Source organism: Larimichthys crocea, chromosome XI, assembly GCF_000972845.2.
Source record: "Larimichthys crocea isolate SSNF chromosome XI, L_crocea_2.0, whole genome shotgun sequence".
Classification (NCBI taxonomy): Eukaryota; Metazoa; Chordata; class Actinopteri; family Sciaenidae; genus Larimichthys; species Larimichthys crocea.
In genome coordinates this window covers 8,608,133-8,629,443 of record NC_040021.1, presented here as the reverse complement: position 1 = coordinate 8,629,443, position 21,311 = coordinate 8,608,133, and the positions used below count along the sequence as shown (strand labels likewise).

Sequence of the window (21,311 nt, the reverse complement as noted above, 5' to 3'; positions counted from 1 at the left end):
CATAAGCACTTTGTTTCATGAGTAACAGGAGGCAGATTTTCTATACTGAACCATCGCTACTCCACACTACCATTACTGCTCCTGCAGTGCAAACTGAGAGAGGAAAAATGATGGAGGTGCATGTAACGTTACCAGAACTCATCAGCAGCTAGATGAACCAAAGATTTCATGCCACATCAACTAACGGCCTTCGGTAGCTATTAAAACTTCTAATTTAACATAGTCCCTAAAGTATTAATGCTTTCACACTCTATTTAGCCAACGCAGCACGAGCAAGGCCAGAGTTAATGTGAAGGACGGGATGGAGTGAGACAAGGGTCGACAGAACATGAGGGGAGGAGAAGCAAAGCACTTTTATTAGCGCAAACTAAATCCTGTTTAAATGAGCATTGATGAATCTACCAGTCGGTTTCTCTATGATGCTTCATTCATTCACACAGAGTAAAGTCCTACCACAGTGTCCTGGTCATAGATCTCAATGACAATAATTGGTGGGTCGTCTCTGAGCTCACTGGCCTCCCCAAACAGCTCCACGTCATCAAACACCAGCAGTTGGTCCCATGTTGGGCAAAGAGTCTCGCTCAGGACCTGCAGCACACACACATCAACTCAGTATGCACATAATACAAACACATACACACACACACATAATTTATACATGTGTGCACATTTATGGTCCTACCTCAGTGACCTGGCTGTGTGTGGAGAAGAAGACCCGGGCAAAGGGATCTGAAAGGCCACTGCTGTCAGCAGCAAACAGACTGCGAGCCTGGTACATGTGTGCTCTGAGCTGAAACACCTGCTTCACTGTTGGACACACACACACACACACACACATCACATTAACTGACAATCAATCTCCTTTGTTAGCAATCTTATAGTGAAGCTAGAAAAGTGAGCCACAAAGTAGCAGCGATCAATACAAGTAAAAAGTCTTTTTCTATTCTGAGCAAGTTAGTTTTCGTGTTTTGCCTCAAATTGATTTAGGAGTTCAGACTTAATGAAAAATCAGAGAAAAACAAATGCAAAGTTTGACACTAAACAGAGAAATAGATAATGTGAAAACATTTAGATTAAAGAAAACTGCTTCAAAGAAATAATGACTATATCTTCGAGCTGTAACGTAGGTACTACAACGCAGGAATCTTAAGTAACTCCTCTGCAGGTCTACCTTTAATAAATGCTACAGACAGATCTGACATTTATACATGTCCTAAAACGTGTGTGTGTTTGTGTGTGTGTGTAATTACTGTTGTAGACGAGGCTGACGGGGGGGACAGCATGAAGACCGGGGCCCATTTTAGCAGCTTTTATCTCTTCAAAACCATTCGGCAGACCGTTGAGAAAATCCTTCCTTTGCTTGTTGAGTCCGAGCCACAGATACAGCTCCAGCTTAGCCTGAACCGTCCAACCAGCAGGACCGAACCCTTTCTTACCGGGAAGCTGTGAACACAGATTACAAGTCTAATTCAACAAAGAAGAAGAAACACATGGGAAAGTATGTATGGCATCCTCGCTTTGATATTCTAACAGCGAGTCGAATTTTAGGCATTATGCAGACAATGTTACAACATGGCCCAATCCATAAATATTAAAGATGAACCTCATTGATTTTCCCTCGTGGCAGCTGTCAGAGATTTACACGCCTATTCGCCACATTAGTTGTCAATACTGCATCTTGTATCTTGACTAATATACCACTACGGATTTTAACTGGTGAGAGATTAATTAGACGTCTTGGATTTAAGATTTAATAAGACAAGTGAACAGGAAGATGACGATTGTACCTTGAGAAAGACAGCCTTGACTTTACCGCAGTCTTTCCCCATTTCCTCATCCACTATGGAGTACAGAATGTCTTTGGAAGGCACCCGGGCGTAGGCAATGCGCTTGTTGTTGCTCATCATCCAGATGAAAACATCTGGGATGCTGTGCTGAGGCTGAAGATGGATACATACAGGATTGACTCCACTTCATCCAGGCTCTTTCCCCAGGTACTACTACATGCTGTGAAATCTTTATATACTGTATATTCATTCTGTCGGTACCTCGTCAGCAAGGAAACGGAGCTTCTGCAGGAAGTTCTGCACCAGCTTGAGTTTGTCTCTGACTGTGTTTTTCTTCACCTGAGTCCGGATCTGCTTGGCCTGTTGACCCATGCTGTCCTGCAGATGATGAACAGAGGGGAAATGCAACTTACACACATACTCACTGCAAGTACATTCCCACGTCATAGCTGGGAGTCTAATCGAATTCAATTTGAACAACTGTACGAGCAGATTTTCTTCAAACTATAGAAGATCTTTTAGTTCCAAGAAACTCTGATTGCTATTTGCTAGTTTCTAATTGCTTTTTTGGCCCCCACACAGTCATTAGTTTTTATATTTTTCACCCAATAACAAGTTTATGTTCTCCTGCAATACTTTTGTTTTACATTACAGTTTTTTACATTCCCTCAGACACATTGATGTAGTGCAGCTGCAGGCAAGTATGCAGTATAGTCATTTTTTTCCTCAGTGTGCGTTAAGTACACATATTTCTCAAGCACTGTCGAGCCATATATCTGCTCAAACACTGGATCTCATTCATATTATATCCTTTCATCACAACAACAACTGTGCTTAAAATGGTTTCTTTGCATTTCCTCTTGAAATCACGTCTACTGGCAATCAAATACAAACATGAATCAGAGGGGATATGAAACATTTCTGAGGATGAGATATTGCAAATGTGCTGCGAGGAGTGAAAATGCTCTTCAGAAACTAATTTCCTCAAATAACCTTTACATGGATTCTATACTATTTACGCACTGAGGAGCTGAACAGCAGCCAAATTCATGCCATTCATTACAGTTCCCCTCTATCTCTCCTGTGGCTTCCTCCCTTCTCTGTTTGAGATATAGAAATCATACCATCTCTCTCATGCAGGATTTGAGCCGCTCTCGATCCAGTTTGGTTCGGCCCGCCTGGTTCACATCCTTGTTGGCCAGAGTCACAAATCGACTGGAAATAAAGATAATACAGAAGATGAAACATGTTATACATATTAATAAATTCTCTATTCAAATATTTAAGATTTTTCTCCTGTGAAGAAAGAATATTAAAACACTGCTGCTTTCTTTCACCATGACAGCCATAATGACCAGTGCTGATAGCTGCTGTCTTCAGTAGCGCTGATGAAGATGACAGCTTTTAGTCTTTAGTGTGCGTGTTTTAAACAGCATTACAGTTTTACAGCTTCAAGAGAAACTCTCAGTATCTTTACTGGCCACTGAATCACAGTGCCAGTTTTAATACGAGACCATGACAGATGATTATTATTATGCAGCTTGCCTGCAGCCGATGCTGAGTTCCTCTAGCACTCCCCTGAGTCTGCGCTCGGGAAAAGCCTTCTCTGTCTTAATGATCTCCTGAACATCATTCAAACCTTCTTCCTGTCAACACACAAAAAATACTGAAGCTTAGTAAAGAAAACAAGTTATTACTCAAATGTATACATCTAAAACATCTTTTACAAATGCCACATATCTACATAGACATACTACTGTCTATTACTGTATGTATCTTTGATAAGAACAATGTAGTTTATATTTCTATATTATTTCTTTTTTAACATCTTTTTAGCCATGCGTGGTTCTGGAGTGGCAGCATCAGTCGGTTTGAAAATAATTTTTGAAAAGATTTCAATGAAATTTGATACAGGCATTCATGGTCTCCTGAGGATGAACCCCGCTGACTGGTGATCCTTGACTTTTCCTCTAGTGCCACCATGAAGTTGACATTTGTGGTTCTGAGTGAAATATCTCAAGAGCAATTGGTTGGATTGTCATGAACTTTAGTACAGCCACTGGTGTTCCCCAGAAAATTTTGTGTAAGAACTTTGGTGATCAGGTCAAACTTTCCCTAATTTTAAGGGTTTATGATCAACTATCTGCAAAACTGGCATTCATCATCCTCAGTTTTGCTTAATGCCAATTACAACACGTCAGCATGCTAACACGCTAAACAAACATAGGAAAAACTATACATCCTAAACATCAGCTTGTTAGCATGGTCATAGTGAGCATGTTAACATGGTGACAACAGCATTTAGTTAAAAGCACTGCTGTAGTTTCTACAAACTACAGCAGTGCGTTAGTTGTCTCGCACATTAGGGAGAAAGGTTCATACTGACCAGCTTGTCAGCGATCTTGTCCATCATGTTTGAGTTGTAAAGTCGTCTTCTCTGGTCCTGCCACCAGCTTTTGATGTAGACGCATGGCTTCTTTTCAAAGTAGGGAAGATGGAAGTAATTCCTGTGAGTAAAAAAACAAAATGACTCGGTGCACACTCGAACTCGAGGATTGTCCAACTGCTCTTAATATGTCCAATCATTGCCAGTAGTCTGCTAAAATCAGGTACACAAACATGTCAAACATTGTGCTTGTGTTTGCTTTTATTAAATTGAAACCTAATCACCAATGTATGAGATATTGTTTTCTAAAAACTCATAACCTCCCCGCTGTGACCTCAGACCCCTGACCTGTCAGTGATGACCGGCTTCATCAGAGGAGTGGTAGAAATGGAGACCAGGTCCCCGTCCTCGTCTGCCTCATCCTCACTGGAGTTCTGGATGAGCTCGCTCTCCTCTTCTTCATTCTCCCCGTCTTTCTTCTTCTTCCTTGCCGATGGAGGCTTGCTTACACCATCTATCTGGTTGCCATAGTTACCTGTTAGTGGGCAGAGCATTGCACATTGTTATGGAGTGTACGTGGTTACGGTAGCTATTGATTTTTTTTTTTGTACGCTGCCACTTCTCTTTGTTACACTGTAAACTTGTGGAGTGCAGGTCGATGTTAACAAGATGAGGAAAAGGTTTACTGACCTATCGTGATCTCAAAACTTATCGTTTTGTCACCAATCTTCCTGTCGATCATTGTAGCCTCCAGGAAGGAACCGAACAGGAAAAACTCGTCTATTTTCCCAGTGGCACTCTGAGGAAGTGAGCAGCATAAGGGCGATAAAGAAAAAACATTTTATGGTACTGAATTTTATTCATTTTATCGTTAAGTCTGTGGAGAAATAACTTTTTTCAGTAATTCACTTCACACATAAAACCTACCTGCCTCTTAAAAAAGTCAGATGAGGAGTGGAGGTAGATTTTGTGAAAAGCCAAGAAATCATGTTATGAACAGGGAAGAGGGAAGGAAAGGGAATATCCTATTAACTCTGGTCTGAAAAATTAATGTGATGGATGCATTGATGAAACCACTTTTGATCGTGACACTGATTCTTGGCTCGAACTGGCTTTCATCTCTCCAAGAACCAAGTTCGACTACCATACATGGACCAGAGCCAGCTTACAATCTTCTGTGCAAGACAATATTAATTTATATTTAAGTTCATTATCAGCATCCTTCTATTCTCTATAAGACATTTCACTTTGTCTTAATGAATAAAAAACAATCTCAAGTTCAATATTTAGTGAGTAGTGAGTGCAATGAGGCCATGCACAGCATTTCTTTGATTAGTATTATTATCTCTATCTCTATTATCTCTGCCTCTCCTTTAAAGCAAAGTACTTGAGACTCATGCTGGCATGAATGACTGAGGATCCCAGGAGACACATTTACACCCTAAGAGCCAAGAGGCTGAATAGCTGGCAAGCTTGCCCCGAAGCAAAGCATCTAATGTTTCCGATTTCCCTGATGAGCACTTATACACGTCTGCCAATACAATGGTGGATTGTAGCATCACACTGTTAATTGTGGGGTCAGGGGTCAGGAGGGGTCAAACAGCATGTTGTTCTCATGGATCACAGGTCAGGATAACGGCTTTTCTGACTGTTTTGTCAGATAAATTTGTTTTCTGAAGTCGCAGAGGGAATGTATGCACACGTTAATATCAAAAACTACGTAGCTGCATCTGCAGCCAGGACTTCTCACCTCTGAGATGTTGGAGACACCCTCCACCTGCACCTCAGTGGAGCTTAGGATCTCCGGTGAAGTGGTGTCCAGGATCTCCACAGCGATGGAGAGCAGGAGACGGGCCCTGAAGGACACACCTTCCCCAAGACCCTCGTTCAGGTCCTGGTGCTCGTCCATCAGAGTGTACTGACGGGTTGAACCGTACATGTTGGCCCAAGCTGGACCCAAAGTGGGCAGGAACCCTGGAGGAGGTGAAGGGGAGAGAAATGTCTGTAGGAGGTCATGTATTTACTGATTGCAAGTTCATTTGAATTAACTAAATTCATACAGCCATCAGCAACAGGTCGGCTGGGTCATGTGGTTCGATTCATCTCCTGCAGCACAGCTAATTACTACCTACGGTAAAATATTAACGAGTTGAGATGAGCTAATTAATGTATCTGACAGCTAATCAATGCTAATAAACTGTGTGTTCTAACCTACCTTTGTCACCTTCATTTGATATTTTGCGCAGGTCAATAAAGTGAGTTCCTATGGCAACATCATTGACCTTATCCGAGTCCCGTATCTGGACCTTTATGCGTTTGCAGAGTGGAGGGAACAGCTCAGTGAAGACGATCTGCTCGTTCCAGATCGGTTCATAACTGCTTTTCTGGACTGAAGTTTTCCCCTGGAGACACACAAAGGAGTCACACTGAAGTCACAGCTGTCATTTTGTGCAAACGTTAATGAGGTTTCAGCAATCAGTTTAAATCAAGTGGGTATCTTTGAAAGTTGCAGTTTATTTGAGCACAATGTCTTTATGTTAATATCCGTCTGCATGGCACCATGGACTCTGTACATAGTGCACATTCTCTATGGGCTGCTTCCGTCCATTCACAGCAGTGACTTAGCAAGAAAACCCTGCCTGTTCAGAAACCAAGAGTATATTTTATACTATACAGTAACTTTGGAAATGCTAATTTAATTGGTCTAAACTTTATTTTACTTTTACTTTGTCTTGGGAAATAACAACAACTGCTAGAAACTATCAAAGAATAAACGATTGCAGGATGTGGAGGGAGTTACTTTCTGTCCAACAAACTCAACTTTTTAAATTTTTGTCAGGTTTGTGTAATTATATATTTACATATTTACACTGCATTCATTTTGGGAAGGGGTGGCCGGTATGGACAGGAGGAGCATTACAACACCAGCAATGTAAACATGGGCATGTTAGTATTACATTAAGATGCATTACGAAGAAAGAATTCCAAATGGCAATCACTGCCATACGCATTAATTTGGACCTGTTGACAGCTCTCAAATGTATGTGCTGAAGTTATTGATCTTAATCTTAATAGCATCCTGGAGACCAAGAAGTAGCTGTGGTCTTAATACAGTACTTGCCTGAAGTTTGCTCCTTAGACTCACTATCTAAAACAAGCATACGGCTCAACCGGAAAGTTTTCTGGCAGATCTAGCCACTTTCTTCTTCCTCTCTCTTCTTTTATTTTCTGTTGGTATAATGGGGTATTTATGCACAAGACTGATCATGTGTTAATGTTTGTATGCTGCACATGATAGTTGGATCTATGAAAATAGTTTGCCTGCTGATTTATAATCTAAAAACAAGTATTTAGTTATTCTAAAAAATTTGGCCCCTTGTGTCCATAAAATATCAAAACAGAAATAAACAAATAATAAATAATATCTTCCAGCCAAATTAAACTTCACATGCTGTTATTTTATAATAACATAAACCTAGTTATTAGTTCAGCCTTGAAGATCCCTGCTACAGATATCTGCACTTGAATCCATTATGAAAGCTACAAAGTATTCTAGGGCAGCAGTAATAATCCCTTGGGGAGTGATAACAACCGCTAGGAACTAGCCAAGAATAAGAGACTGCAGGATGTGGAGGGAGTTACTTTCTGCCCAGCAAACTGCACTTGAACGTAGGGGTCCACCAGGTCTCTGTTCTCTCCGATGAAAGCCTTCTTCACATTTGCCATTATGCTGGTGTTCATTTTAGGAAGTCCCTCGGCACGATAGATCTTCACATAAAACCTTGCCCACTGTCTCTCTGCTGGGATGCCCTCTGGGAGCAGGAGGTTCCTGAAAACACACAGCGGCACAAAAAAACTCATTCAGAGACACGGCTGTGGAGTTATTGATTGAATTTAAGGATGTATAGTGGGTGATTTTTTATAGATATATACACCCTACTGATGATTTTCAGTGATCTTTGCAACTATAACACAGTTATGGTATAAAATATGTGTCAGCATTGTATGTAAAAGTAACTAAACATTGCAAACCTTGCTGAGCACAGGGCTCAATATCAATTCAGTCTAAAACCAGCACATCAGTAACAGCTCATTACCCCTCTATGTCGTCTTCATCAGTCTCGTTGGCCTTGTGTGGGGTCTTGATGTTGTCGCCCTTCCCGACCACAGCGATGTCACACTTTATATATCCTTTACACCCCGCTGTGATGTCATCCGGATCAGACAGGCTGGCCCACTTGTGGTAAAACTGATGTTCTTGGATAGATATCATTCAGTTAGGACTATGTTGTATGTTATAACGAGATATTTGATTAATAATGGAGCTATAGCTTGTTGCTTACCAGGCTGAGAGTAAACAGTCCCAACATCCATCTTGAATGTTCCCACCAAGGTCCCGCTCCGTAGAAGATTTTTAGAGTGAATAACCTACACAGACAGAGTTCAGGATGAAATATTAAAATAAAAAGCAAACTGATAAACTCACTAATGAGCTGGAAATATCAATAAATAATAAAAAAGTGTGAGTGTTTTGGGGAAACAGATGCTTCCCCAAAACAGGCCATTTTATATATAGTATAGTATACATCATTAATTAACCTAATGTAATAACTAGTCATATATTTTTATGCCTTCACACTTATCTATACAGGCCAAAGGGAAGTAATATCTGCCCTTCACAAATTAAGGAGTTATCTCAAAGCATTCAGTTTTGCCTCATTAACACACAGTTATTCAGTAAAATGTTCTAAAATCTAACCTGAAGTCAGAGTATGAAATTTCAATAATGTAAAGCTCACAACTGATGCGACAAAGAGAGGAATAAATGTGGTGGTAACAGTTTGTTTAGCAGTACTGCAGTGTGTACTTTTGGTGTACTTACTGAGAGTTTGATGATCTTGTCAAACATGACATCAGGAGGGACGTGGAAGTCAAAGACGAAATACTGCAGGGAGCAAAGAAAACATATGCCCATTAAAATGTATTCGCTCACTCTTCTTTTAGATTCGCTGCGGGAGTAAAACCATTGTTTGTAGATGACTTTGACGTTCATATTCAGATATCAGTGTATAGTTCAACTAAGGAACTCATCTTTTCATTATAATCAGCTGATATTGTAACCACATCACAGCTCCAGCCCCTGAAGTATTCACTTCTTTAAAGTCAAAGACGAGTGGTTTGAAAAGAAATAGATGATTTAAAGTTCGACATCAAAGTCATTGTGTCTTTAAGTGTCAGTGTATTAGTACGGTTATACTGCAGCTTAGGTGCAACACTACTACAGGCAGCAAATATTGAGGGTACACAGACAGCACAAATCTCAGATTTGTCTCATGAGATCAGTTTGTATTTCTTGTACTTTGTGTGTGTTTTTTTTTGCGTGCACAGACAAACCACACACATATTTGTTCCACCACAGTAAGGACAGCCAGAGCCTACAGAACTGTACCGTACATCATTGACTTTGCTGCAGGCGACACCTCAACTGTGGATGGATTATCTGGTAATGGGTCCCTGGGCACAGGCACAAAAAGCCCCCCTCCGTGAGCAGCCACCACCAACTCCCTGCGTCACTCACAGTTGGTTTGGTACTTTTTCAGAGGTGTTTTGCAGCTTATTCATAACCACAACATAAACGTGTGCTACTGCTTGAAATCAGGCTGTAAATTTAAGTACTTTGGAGATGAAGAGAGGCTGTCTAAATGTTTCTTTCAGCTTCCTGCTACAGCATCTGCTCCACTCCTTTTCTCAACAACCATTATACAATACAGTATATTATATTGTAACAAATAAAACAATATAGAAAACCTTTAAAGAAAACCTGGTGCAGGTTATGTTTAGGTTATATGAGAGATATTGTGCTTGTGCAGATTAATTATGCAGAAGAAAATGAATAAAGATATGATAAAAAAGTAAAAATTAGATCGACTCTGTATTATTTACTCAATATCAAAAACAAAAAGCAAACAAAGTTTTTTTTTTTCATTGTGATTGAGCTCTTTGAATTTCCAATGACAAATGTTAGCAACACTTCAAAGCACTTTGAAGCTATGGCTCTGGGCCCCATGAAGAGATAAAAGATCAAATATGCATACTAAATGAAAGACGAGTGACATGGAAGAAAAGTGCTGAACTGAGATGACTTCTGTGTACTTTGCCAAATAATCACACTAACTTAATAACCTATGCTGTAAGCTTTTGTCCTTCTAAAAGAAGCAAGTAAAATGGGGTGACATTATATTTTTACAGCATGATGCAGCATTATCAGTGAATCTCAAAAGACCAGAGATGATTGTAGTTTACAGACAATTTCAGGTTATTATTCAGAGAACTGTGAAGCTGGCAGCACTTACTCTGAACAAACTAAAGAGTCCGGACAAGAGGAGAGAAAGCCTGAAGAACTATTACTTTGAGCTGTCTGTCCACGGGGGATTTTCAGACAAACAGGCGGTTATCGATCGCAGACAAACTGTCACTCCCTAAAGGACACAACCCAGAGGCTGAGCTCTGCATGACCCTCACTACAACAAACACCACCTTACCAAGAGAGACACTGCTGTTCAGGAACATGTGAGCTATCAGAAACTCTAGTTAAGAACTTGATGTGAAGTATTTTAAAGTCAACAAATCATTACAACATTTTAACCACAAAAGAGAGCTCTGACACTCTCTACACTGAATTTTACTTTGTGCATGCTGTGGTCCCAGAAATCTGTCTACTTGCAGGAGAACAGGAAAAAGGTATTGACTGATGTCTACATGTTAAGAAAACACCTGCTGTAACTGACATGAGCTACATTTACTTTGCTTTATCTTTGTTGTTTATAAAAGTTGAATAAATCACACGTGTGATTACTGTGAGGGTAATTATAGCAATCTGATATTTTCGTAAACCTTCATTAACTGATTTTATTTGGCCACATTCAGGCACCTGAAACAAGCTGTAAACACTGACATATCATCTTCTTGAGTTGATACAAAGAACAAACTGAGTGAGCCTGGACCAAAACAAAAAGTTTAAAGACACTTCAATGCTCTGTAGAGCTAAGAGTCAGGTAATATTTCTCTGTAGGATCATCACTACTTTCATATACAAGTACAATGTATTATAGTAGGACCAGTATGTAGGATTTAGTGGCATCTAGCATGGTAAGTTATGAGTGACTGCAACCCTGTTGCCTCATCCTCTCATTCCAAGCATGTAGGAGAAATGGCAGTGGACGAAAAACACAAAAAGCCCAAACTAGAGTAAGTCTTTGTTTGTTTTGAGCTACTGTGGTTCGACATGGTGGATACAAGTTTCATTCTAAGGTAACAGAATCATTACCATTGTTCACAATACATTTTATGCACCATGGCGTTGGTGCTTTGGCCACTGCAGTTGAGCCTAATTTAAAGTGACATTATTCTGGATCTAATCTCAACCTGCTTCAACAACAAATATCACTTAAAGTTTAAGTCAACATAAATGCATGACTAGAATACTGCATAGGTTTGAGAGATCAGTCTTGGACTTCCAATTATTTTTATGGGAGAAAGTGTATATGAATAAAAGAGGGACAGAGTGAAGCTGACATTTAGTAGGGCCCATTGTCGTCTTGCAGGATGAATTTTTAAAACTTCTCACCTCATTGTAGTACGGGCAGTTGGTGGACTCCTTCATGGACGTGTACTTCTTGTCATCTCCAATCTCCACACACACCACGGGGTCCATGTTGAGGCCTATCAGCTGTCGGGCCTCAATCACTGTGATGCTGATCTGATGGGAGACATTAGCACATTAGATATGACTCTGAAAGCTTAAACAACCTGACTTTCCTCCAATAGCAGCAAAGCTATCATCACGAATCATGCAACTACACTCGTATTACCCTGAGGACAATTCAAAGGCAAAACAAACAATCAAATCAATCTTTCACAACCTCTAATGATGATGATTCCAGGCGGTGAGAGCTTTTGCCAGATATATTAGATATATAAGTAATGTAGCATTTGAGAGACAAACTACTTCGAAGCTAAAGGTTTATACATCCAGCTAATATATCCCTCTGGTTTAATTAGTCGGTAGATAACGAAGAAGGACACAGGAAAATAAATAAAAGAGAGGATGAGTGTGCAGCCCACAATTGCACTAAAGACTGCAGTCTGGTGTTTAAATGTATTCATGTTTTTAAATAAAACAGGCCATGAAAAATAGGCCAAGGGCTAGCATTGGAGGACAGTTGCACACAATAATTCTGTTACGTGTTTTCAGTGAAGTGGTGGTGAATGGATTCACACTGTGGTAGTGACAGCAGACAAACAGCCATGATTTTAAATAAAACAAAGACATATTAATATCTGATACATAACCCCCCTGTAAACTTCATTAGCTTGTCTCCTGTCAAAGGACATAGTTCTGTCTACCAGTGCCCCTGAAGGTAATTACCACACTGTATCTCATTAGTCTAATCTGTATACAAAAACAACAATGTGTGGTTTAAGGGGAGTTGTGTGCTGTGCTTCAGTGCAGCATCTCAGCTGTTCGCCAAGAAATAGTGACAGATTATTAATTAACTGACAAGATCCAAGATGTTAATTACGTTGAGCTCTGTACTCAAGACACAAATGTGAGAATGATATCAATGTTTTCCCTAACTCAGAAAAAAAGCAAGTCTATTTGACAATTTAGATTTTTACTTCTTCTGTGTGTTTGGTCTTTAAAGCATCACTGGCATTATAATTTTAAGTCTCAGGAGAACTAGTGGAGAGGAAGACACTGATATTTGCACTAAGCCACATCAATTAACCTGCATACACCGGGATATGTAGGTAGAAAAGTGTGCTTATGCACACACACAGACAATCACACACACCTGATAATCCACCGGTCGCCCAGAGCTCGGCTCCATCTTGATATCTGGCTTTGACCTGAAGAAATTCAACAGAAATCAGCGGACAGTTGCACAAACTCAAGTCTAGGTTTGAAATTGAAAATTATGAATACTCTCATTTTTCCATATTTTCCATTTCCAAGGTTGAACACATCTATTTTTAGAAATATATTCTATTAAATGATACCACCAGCCAACCAGCTTCAGTGTATCCTGTAGCATCAGCAATTTCAGATGTTCAGGACTGACTCAGGCCACTAAGGCTGTGTGCTTTAACCTGCTGTGTGCTGGTGTGTATATTGTGTGTGTTTGTGTGCAAGACCTCTTATTGGAGACGTTGGTGGTGACAGCGGTGACAGAGGCCAAAGAGATGGTGTCGGGGTCCAGCGTTCCAGCAAGACGCATCGCCTTCCTGTCCAGGTCCTCCATGTCGAGGATTGCCGGCTCATCTGGACAATTGAAATGAAGTAAATCAACAATTAACATCTAATATAATATAATTTTACAGGCTGGTTCCAGTATGTTTTTAAATTCTATTTATATACTTTTGTACTTTAAGGCCTTTCCATGATAAAATGATTCACAAGTTCTCGACCAGATTTTACTCCTGGCAGTGTGACAGAGATTTCTTCAATAACATCTTGATAGAGGGCATTTGACATGAATTCTTCCTCCAGCTATCTAAAAAGGCAAATTAACTTTAACACAGTGATGGAAAATTATAGATGTGTGCTCATAGAAATGTATTAAATGCATTTACATGCTTATTTCTTCTATAAACTTGCTATGTTGGCTGTTTTTGTCTCTCATAGTCACCAGAGTCATCCTATTCTCCTGTTTTTCTGCCTTGTGGTATCTCTACAAGAGTAGGATGTTCCAGACAACTGTTTGTGACCTTGCACTATGACAAATGTCATATAATGTCGGAACTGGTCTGTCTCCTGTAGAGTCACACTGTGGGAAGAAAATGACATTACCCATCATAGCTTCTGATAAACGCTTTGCTCATGTGTAACCTTTTGTCTCTCATCCTACAGACTGCACACACTCTGTATGACTGAAGTCTTTATTTCAGTCTCACACCGTTTGATGAGAATTTCTATGACAACACACTGAAGTTTTGTTAATTTGGGGTCAGACATTGTCTTGTTTGTAGTTTTACCTCCTTTCCTGTGGTCATCTTTAGAGATCTTGATCTTGCCGAGCTTCATGGCTGAGAAAACTCCTTTCCCCGCTCTGGTGGAGCAGAAAGGATCAGCAGACGGGAGGAGAAAGGAGAGGGAACTTGTATCATGAAAGTGAACTTGTGTCTGATTCACTGCAGATCCATCCTCAGATTAAGCAGTTTCATCCTTGTCTCATTAAGTTTACTTTCCATCAGTAGACACAACACTAAATATCAAACTTGACTTGAGCAGAAAACCCTGCTGTCCACTTGCAGACATAATCAAAATGTAAGCCAACACCATAACGTCCATACATCATAGACATCTTTGTAACTCGGCTAGACATTTAATTCCAATGGATTTAACCGCCCCTCCCGCCATCATCACCAACAATTCTCCAGACCCTCAATCACAAAACAAGAGTATCCGATGTCTCCACATTGATATTATCTGGATCACATATCACCACAACAACAAAGAGCTTGTGATGTCATCAGCAGGACGACAAATGAGGGGCCTTAATAATTAAAAATGAGTGTGACCGTCCAATTTGCTGCGGATATGGATACATGTCAGGGAAATAATGAATGGGAAGGTTTTCCTTTTGTTTCCTGAAGCATTCAGAGTCGAGTGTATCAGAGTTCAATTTCTGCTTTGATCTTTTCCACCATTATTCTAGAGGCAAACTTCAACTTCATTTCACAGAATATGAAGAACTGGTTCTAAAGAAAAATATGTCTCGTTTGATAAATTCATGGCTGAGTGCCAAGAGAGATGTGAAAGTAAAAGCCTGGAGCCACATGAATTGGAATAAAAGTCGGGAAAAGACAAATGATCACTCATCAAAATAAAGGTAAAAAGCTTTTCCAGTCAAATCAAATCAAGGCCATTCACACTGAAGGATATGTTCTTTGGACTCTGAGCCATGCCTTTAAAGCACAGTTTGAGCAGAATATTTTCAGATGATGGGCTGAAAATTTATCAAATTATCCGTGCATGAAGGAAAACGTTTGAAGAACATATTGGAAGACATCTTCGAATGTAAGATTTGAAAATTGGAGCTGGAAAAAAATGAGTCAATTAATCAGTTCACAGTCAACAGAAAATTAAAAAGCAATTTGAAAGTTACCTTGAATTCACTTAATTCTGACGATTAAAACTGATCTAATCAAGTAATCTATTGATAATAAATATTTGGAGATGCAGCCCTTGTTAATCACAAATGATCCAATTTACCTCCGTGTCTCATTCAATTTATGTTTCATCCAATAAAACACCAAAACAAACACAAACACACACAAAATGTGTGAAAATGTGTTTCATACATACCACATAAAAGACACCACTGATCCTACTCAACTCCACAGGGAGGTCAGATCACCATAAAATAACCATAAATCAACCCCCCAGACAAGATTCTTCTCCAACCTTCGTTCTCTTTTCTCTTTAAACTATATTTCCATTTTCTTCACCTGTCAGGTGCAGATAGTCCAGACCAGCCAGGCAGATAACAGTTGGACAGATGAGTGGATGATGAAGGAGAGAGGAGGGGAGGGAGAGAGAAGGAGGTGGAGGTGCATGGCTGGAGATACAGAAAGAGGAGGAGGGTGGAGTGGGTTGGGCTTTGTACAACACCAAAGATTGCAGAGAAGTCCAGTGGCCTCCACAGTTCATAATAAACCTTTGTACTGAAGATGTTTGGTCATCCAAAATCATCCTTAAATCAGCTCACCTGTCCCTGGGATGTCACTCTTAAACTAACTCTACCTCACCTTAGTGTCTATTTGTCTTCTGTGTCAAAGTCAGTCACTTTGCTCACCCAACTTTCCTCCCTAAAAAGTTCTTGGCACTGTAACGAAGTCATGCCACTTCTTCCTTTGTGTCTAAGAGAAATTTCATGTCAGGAAAATGTGAGGAAAGGTTGTCCGGAACAGATAAAAGTCAACATGTATCAGCAGTTGTAGGCAGACCATGATGTTACAGCACAAAGAGATGCTACAGCTGTCCCAGCAGTAAGGAATGAGTCTTCTGCACAAGAACTTTCAACCAAGAGAGAAGACAGTCACTGGAAATTCTAGAAACACACAAATGGAGCCACCAGTATCTGACTTACTTGTCTTTCACTCCCTTCACTTTCTTCCCCCTTCCTTTGCTGTGCCAAGTTAAGAAGAAATACAAGGACAAACATCAGAGACACGTTCTTTCAGCATTTACCTTCAAAGTTTTCTTTGAAACAAGCCATCTCTCTGTGCTGATTTAATAACACAATGTAACCTTCGAAGATGTCAGTGAGAAAGTTCAGTTTATGAGACAGGTTTCCAATTACTGAGCAAATTCACACTTCATTTTAAAGTTTGCATGTAAAGTTTAAAGTCTATAAAGAAAAAGTAGCTTGAATTTGAGAATTTGATGGATGTTATACATATTTCCTCTTTCTTTGTGTTCATTTGATCTAAAATAATGATCATAAAAGCATCAGTGACTATCTCATAAACTGTAACATATAAGCACTGCACATCAACCAAACACACGCAAACAAACACCTTGAAGGAGACATGAAGCTCATTCAAGCTTTGTACATATAATAAGCTCACTATTGTATGCACGATTGTATGCAAGAGAACTCAGGCAACGTATGCACATGTGCTTAAAAGCAAAAATGAACTGTACTGTAATGTATTGGGGTGATGAATGTGTGTGGATCAATAATACATGAGAGCATGAATAAATTGCCACGTTACATGTGTAAATTGCAGCAAAGATGAAGGTTATTCGCCACAGCCTGGCAGCTTGATTTCCATCTTCTCCATAAAACAGGGATTTCAAAGGGTGCATAAAACATTTTCCTCACCGTTACCAACTCATCTTTAATGTACATGTCAAGCAGTGGGATAAGGAGCTGTGGGTGGTTGTTTAAACGGCAGTTAACTCCAGAGATCTGAGCTTGCTGTGTTCTCACAGCATGGTGAGATGGTCAAACACGGACATGTCTGCAGTAAAAGTACTAATACCACACCGTGGAAATACTCCACTGCAAGTAAGACTCCTGAATGTAGGTCATATTAGTAGCAGCAAGTAAGCATTAAAGTATCGAAACTGAAAGTAGGTGCAGAAAGTATTTTGCAGAAAATTACTGGCACTGGTTTATGTTAACATCATGTTATATACTGTTTTAGATTAAATATTACTGATACATTCATGTGCATGATGCATTTTGGTGGTGTAGTTGTTTAAGGTTGAGATAATTATACTACTTTATATACTTTTGGGTACTTTAATTACCAGCAATGCATCATATTAAAAAGTCATCAAATGTTTGTAGCATCCTTTGAGAACCACAAATCTCTAAGCTCAGAACATAAGCGGTATTCAGCTCAGTGAAATCACATTTTCCAGCTATTTTTATCTGTAGGAAACACAATTTCTTACAACTATATATGAATCTAGCCATTATACTAGCTGCCTCAGGCTAATTTGTTGCGTATGCTGCGTGCACACAATGCCAGAGCTATGGAAAGAACAGAAATACCTCACATTGGGAGATGTTGTCATTGTCAGAAATTCCAAATATCTCAGAATTATAACTCGGGCGCTGACGTAAAAGTTTTTTGGTGTATGGTAAATGGTACAACATAGATACTATAACATTCCAGCTTGCTATTATTGCACTGTTTTGCTCTTGTCGACTATGTTTATGTTTACTATAATACCTAATTAATGTACTTCTGATTAGAGAATTTATGTTCTTTCACTGGTGTTTCATGGCATAAGTTGACTCCAGTTCTCTTGTTGTCTTGTGTTCTATCTCACTTTTTTTTTTAAACCAAAACTGTTTCAGTTTTACACCCGTTTCCAGTAAAAAATTAAATGTCGAACTCCTGTCTTTAACCTTAAGTGTGTTTAGCTTGCTGCATGGCTGCACTGAGGAGTTACTTTAAATTGAACACACTCAATGCTGCCAGACTCCTGCTTATTTATTCAGAATTTGTTTAAATGTGACATACATTGCCAAATATTGTAAGTAGTGAAGATGTGTGCTCTGTTTTGTTTATTTGCACGTGTTTTAATATGTGTTGAACTCTCTCTCTCTCAGCCACCGTAGCAAACTCTCATGTAGAGAATAAAATAAAAAAACCCCACCAGCGATCAATAATTCATTGGCATATACCACATGTTCTGCTCTGCGGACTCTGCTGAATGAAGCTCAATGAGATACCCTACACACCAGTTCTCTCTCTCTTACATACATAGATAGGATGCACATATTTTAGTGCATCCCGCAGCCCCTGAACCAAAGCCAGCTCTACCTGATGGCACAGTTTCACTAAACCAGAACCGTCTGTCCTGAAACCTTATTGAATGCTCTGCAGTCCCTTTTCTCACTCTCTCTGTCTCTAAATACTTTATCTCTTTAGCAGATTTCTTCCCCTGCTGCTCAGGACATCAATATTATTTATCCCTGTGACATCTCATCTCAAGTGCTTTTGAGTAGCTACTTCATTTGCCTAGAGGAAAGTTAATTGATATTCTTTGTCTGTGATCTGGCAAGTGTTTGCTCCTAACTTTAACCTCATTAGTGTCACACAGATAGAAGCTTATGCAAGTTTAATGCCGTCACACCCGAAAATAAAAGCCTGCGTTGAGCCTTCATGACCTACTTAGAGCAAACATAACATTTAGAAAATCTTTGGGCCATATTATGTGTTTATTTGTGTGTGTGTGTGTGTGTTTATCTGTAGAATAATTAGACTTCAGTGTGTCTGTGTGGATGAATCATCTACATAATGCAGACAGAAGAAGTAAGACAAAGGAGAAGGATGGCAAGGAAAATGAAGAGGGAGAAAGGAGCAGGAGAATGTACATTACACAACATGCAGTTCTTCTATGAACATCCATTACTGTTTAAATTTTAATGTTCACTCCAAAAAGAAGTCTTGCATTTTTTACTCTGTTATTGCATCACTCGGCTGGAAAGAAATCCCTGGACGATATAGCTTCATCCTGTCTGCTTCGAAGGCTTTTAAAGACCAAACGTTGCTTTTTTTCTAGACATCCCTGATGATGTCTACAGGACACCAAAAGCATTTTTTTGTCTTCATTATCTTCTAAATAATCTTCTCTTATGAGAAAATTAACTCTTCTACATCCTAGTGTTTCACAACTTCTATCTGGGACAAACACACAAGGTGATGCAGCAACTGGGATTTACCCCAAGAGACATGTCTTCATGTCGTCGTCGTCTTCTTCTCCCACATCAGAGCTTGGAAGAGAAAAATAACAGAGAGGAGCTTACTTGCTCACTCGCTCACTCGCAGTGTTCAAATTTACAGACTGTACTATCACACACAAGCTGAGAACAAGAACCACTGCAAACCAAAACACAGCAGCAGAGCTGACAACACAGAGCAGTCCCTCAAGAGAATACTGCGATGTGAGAAGAGGAAGGGTTGTCAAAAATTCAAGAGGTAACAAGTCGAGAACAGCTGAAGACAGAAAACAATATATCGTTCAGATCATTTACAACACAGCATAAAAAAGCAATGAAAAAAAAACACATTTTTATTTGACCGTAAAAAACTTTGATCTTTTCTTATTTTTATGGCACTTATCGTTGAGTGTTAAACTGAGACGGACTCCATAAAGCCTTATCTGGGATTACAGCGTATCAGCAATGTCTCGACCCGCTGATCTGAAAATGGTTCATTTCCTGACAAGGGCTTAGTGGATTACTGACTTTTTTTTGGCCTTTCCTAAACCAAAAAACACAGGACCAAAAGTATCAGGAATAGGTTAAACTGTGCATCAGTGGTAAGCCTCAAGAGCTGCTCGACCTCTTCAGCATCAGCACCGAACACATTACCGCTACTGTGCATCAGACCTTTGCAAACCAAGAGACTGCTCCTGATCTACTGCGTTACTGCATTTCTCTCGTCTCATTTCGTCTAAGGCTGCCCTAAATACAGCTGGAAACATTAAGATGGCCGACTAACTAGCTCACTATCTACATTAGTAATGGTGCGTTACTTCAAAGGAGGAGCACATTACAAACTAACTACAGTAGTGATTGAGGTTACAGGGTAATTTAAAAAAATCTAAGTACTTACAATGAGCACATTTACTATGTTGGTAGCTGGTCCCGGATGCCATCAGAGTATCAGAGTGTAGGGTAACATTAGCGGCTCTGTCCTGCTCTTTATTCAATTTAGGGAAGTTTACACTCCAAGTCAATTTCTCAGTTCTCATTTTAAAACATATCATCTGGAAAAAGTCAACCAAATCAACTTGTGGAGCTAATGTTAGTTTGACCAGCTCAATACAGACACAGAAAAACAGAGAAATAGATGTTCAAAATAACAGCAAGATTTATTTTGTCAATGTATGTTTGAAAAAGAACTCATTGTTTTAAAAAATGAAGAGATTTAAGTTATATCTGCATAAGGACATCCTGACAGGTGTAGCAACAGTAACTAAGGGGACGGGGCTTAGCAAATGTCAGATATGTGATGTCGTGAAATTTTACGGACCAATAAGAATGGCAAAAAAAGCAAAAGTAACAAAATGTATTTCTTCTTTTCTAATGATGCAGGCTTCATAATGAAGTGCCTCAGCATCATTACTGGTTAGCTCGCCTTCATGGTGTGTTTGGCTGCTCTCACCACAGCTGTTGTTTCCACCGGGGTCACTGGGGTTGACTGACCACAGTTTTCCTCTAAACCCTACATGCCACAGCCATAGAAATCTAATAGTTCATGCAACTATACAAATCCATTGCACTTCACGTTTTTTCAGCGCACTGTGCAGCTTACGTTACAGATAGACGAGTCCCAAACAAATAGGCACCTAAGTTTACATAGGAGTTTACATAGTGTAAGGGGTTATTCCAGGACAACATAGCTTATTTCCAGGTAATTTTAATCCATTTTCAGGTGTTTCCATGACTGAAAAACTAGTCTATAGATTTCCAGGTTTTCCAGGCTGCGTGGGAACACTGGTCAGTGCTGCAGTGAGCAGACCGGCTGAGATAAAGACAGGTGAGACAAAAGAGCACACACCACCTGCACCATGGTGCTGTGTGATGGTGCATTATCACCATGTGATG

General features: G+C 39.7%; 1 protein-coding gene across 7 annotated transcripts in view; it reads right to left on the bottom strand.

Annotated features, from left to right (window-relative positions):
* The window catches only part of otofa (otoferlin a), a 76,102-nt gene that overhangs the window by 15,655 nt on the left and 39,136 nt on the right, over positions 1–21,311 (bottom strand). For 3 of the 7 annotated variants that reach the window (XM_027284447.1, XM_027284448.1, XM_027284446.1), the window contains exons 6-26: positions 16,326–16,364; positions 14,209–14,282; positions 13,369–13,495; positions 13,029–13,083; positions 11,801–11,932; positions 9,056–9,118; positions 8,517–8,601; positions 8,271–8,430; positions 7,816–8,002; positions 6,389–6,575; positions 5,924–6,147; positions 4,864–4,972; positions 4,522–4,708; positions 4,174–4,294; positions 3,333–3,433; positions 2,912–3,002; positions 2,049–2,165; positions 1,788–1,940; positions 1,251–1,443; positions 683–807; positions 454–588 (exon numbers count right to left, since the gene is read on the bottom strand). In XM_027284447.1, the coding sequence (XP_027140248.1) occupies positions 454–588; positions 683–807; positions 1,251–1,443; positions 1,788–1,940; positions 2,049–2,165; positions 2,912–3,002; positions 3,333–3,433; positions 4,174–4,294; positions 4,522–4,708; positions 4,864–4,972; positions 5,924–6,147; positions 6,389–6,575; positions 7,816–8,002; positions 8,271–8,430; positions 8,517–8,601; positions 9,056–9,118; positions 11,801–11,932; positions 13,029–13,083; positions 13,369–13,495; positions 14,209–14,282; positions 16,326–16,364 (2,665 nt within the window). Of the gene's footprint in view, positions 1–453; positions 589–682; positions 808–1,250; positions 1,444–1,787; positions 1,941–2,048; positions 2,166–2,911; positions 3,003–3,332; positions 3,434–4,173; positions 4,295–4,521; positions 4,709–4,863; positions 4,973–5,923; positions 6,148–6,388; positions 6,576–7,815; positions 8,003–8,270; positions 8,431–8,516; positions 8,602–9,055; positions 9,119–11,800; positions 11,933–13,028; positions 13,084–13,368; positions 13,496–14,208; positions 14,283–16,325; positions 16,365–19,421; positions 19,460–21,311 lie in introns of those variants that run through there. The other 4 variants (XM_019271164.2, XM_019271168.2, XM_027284449.1 and 1 more) reach the window with 2 other exon arrangements.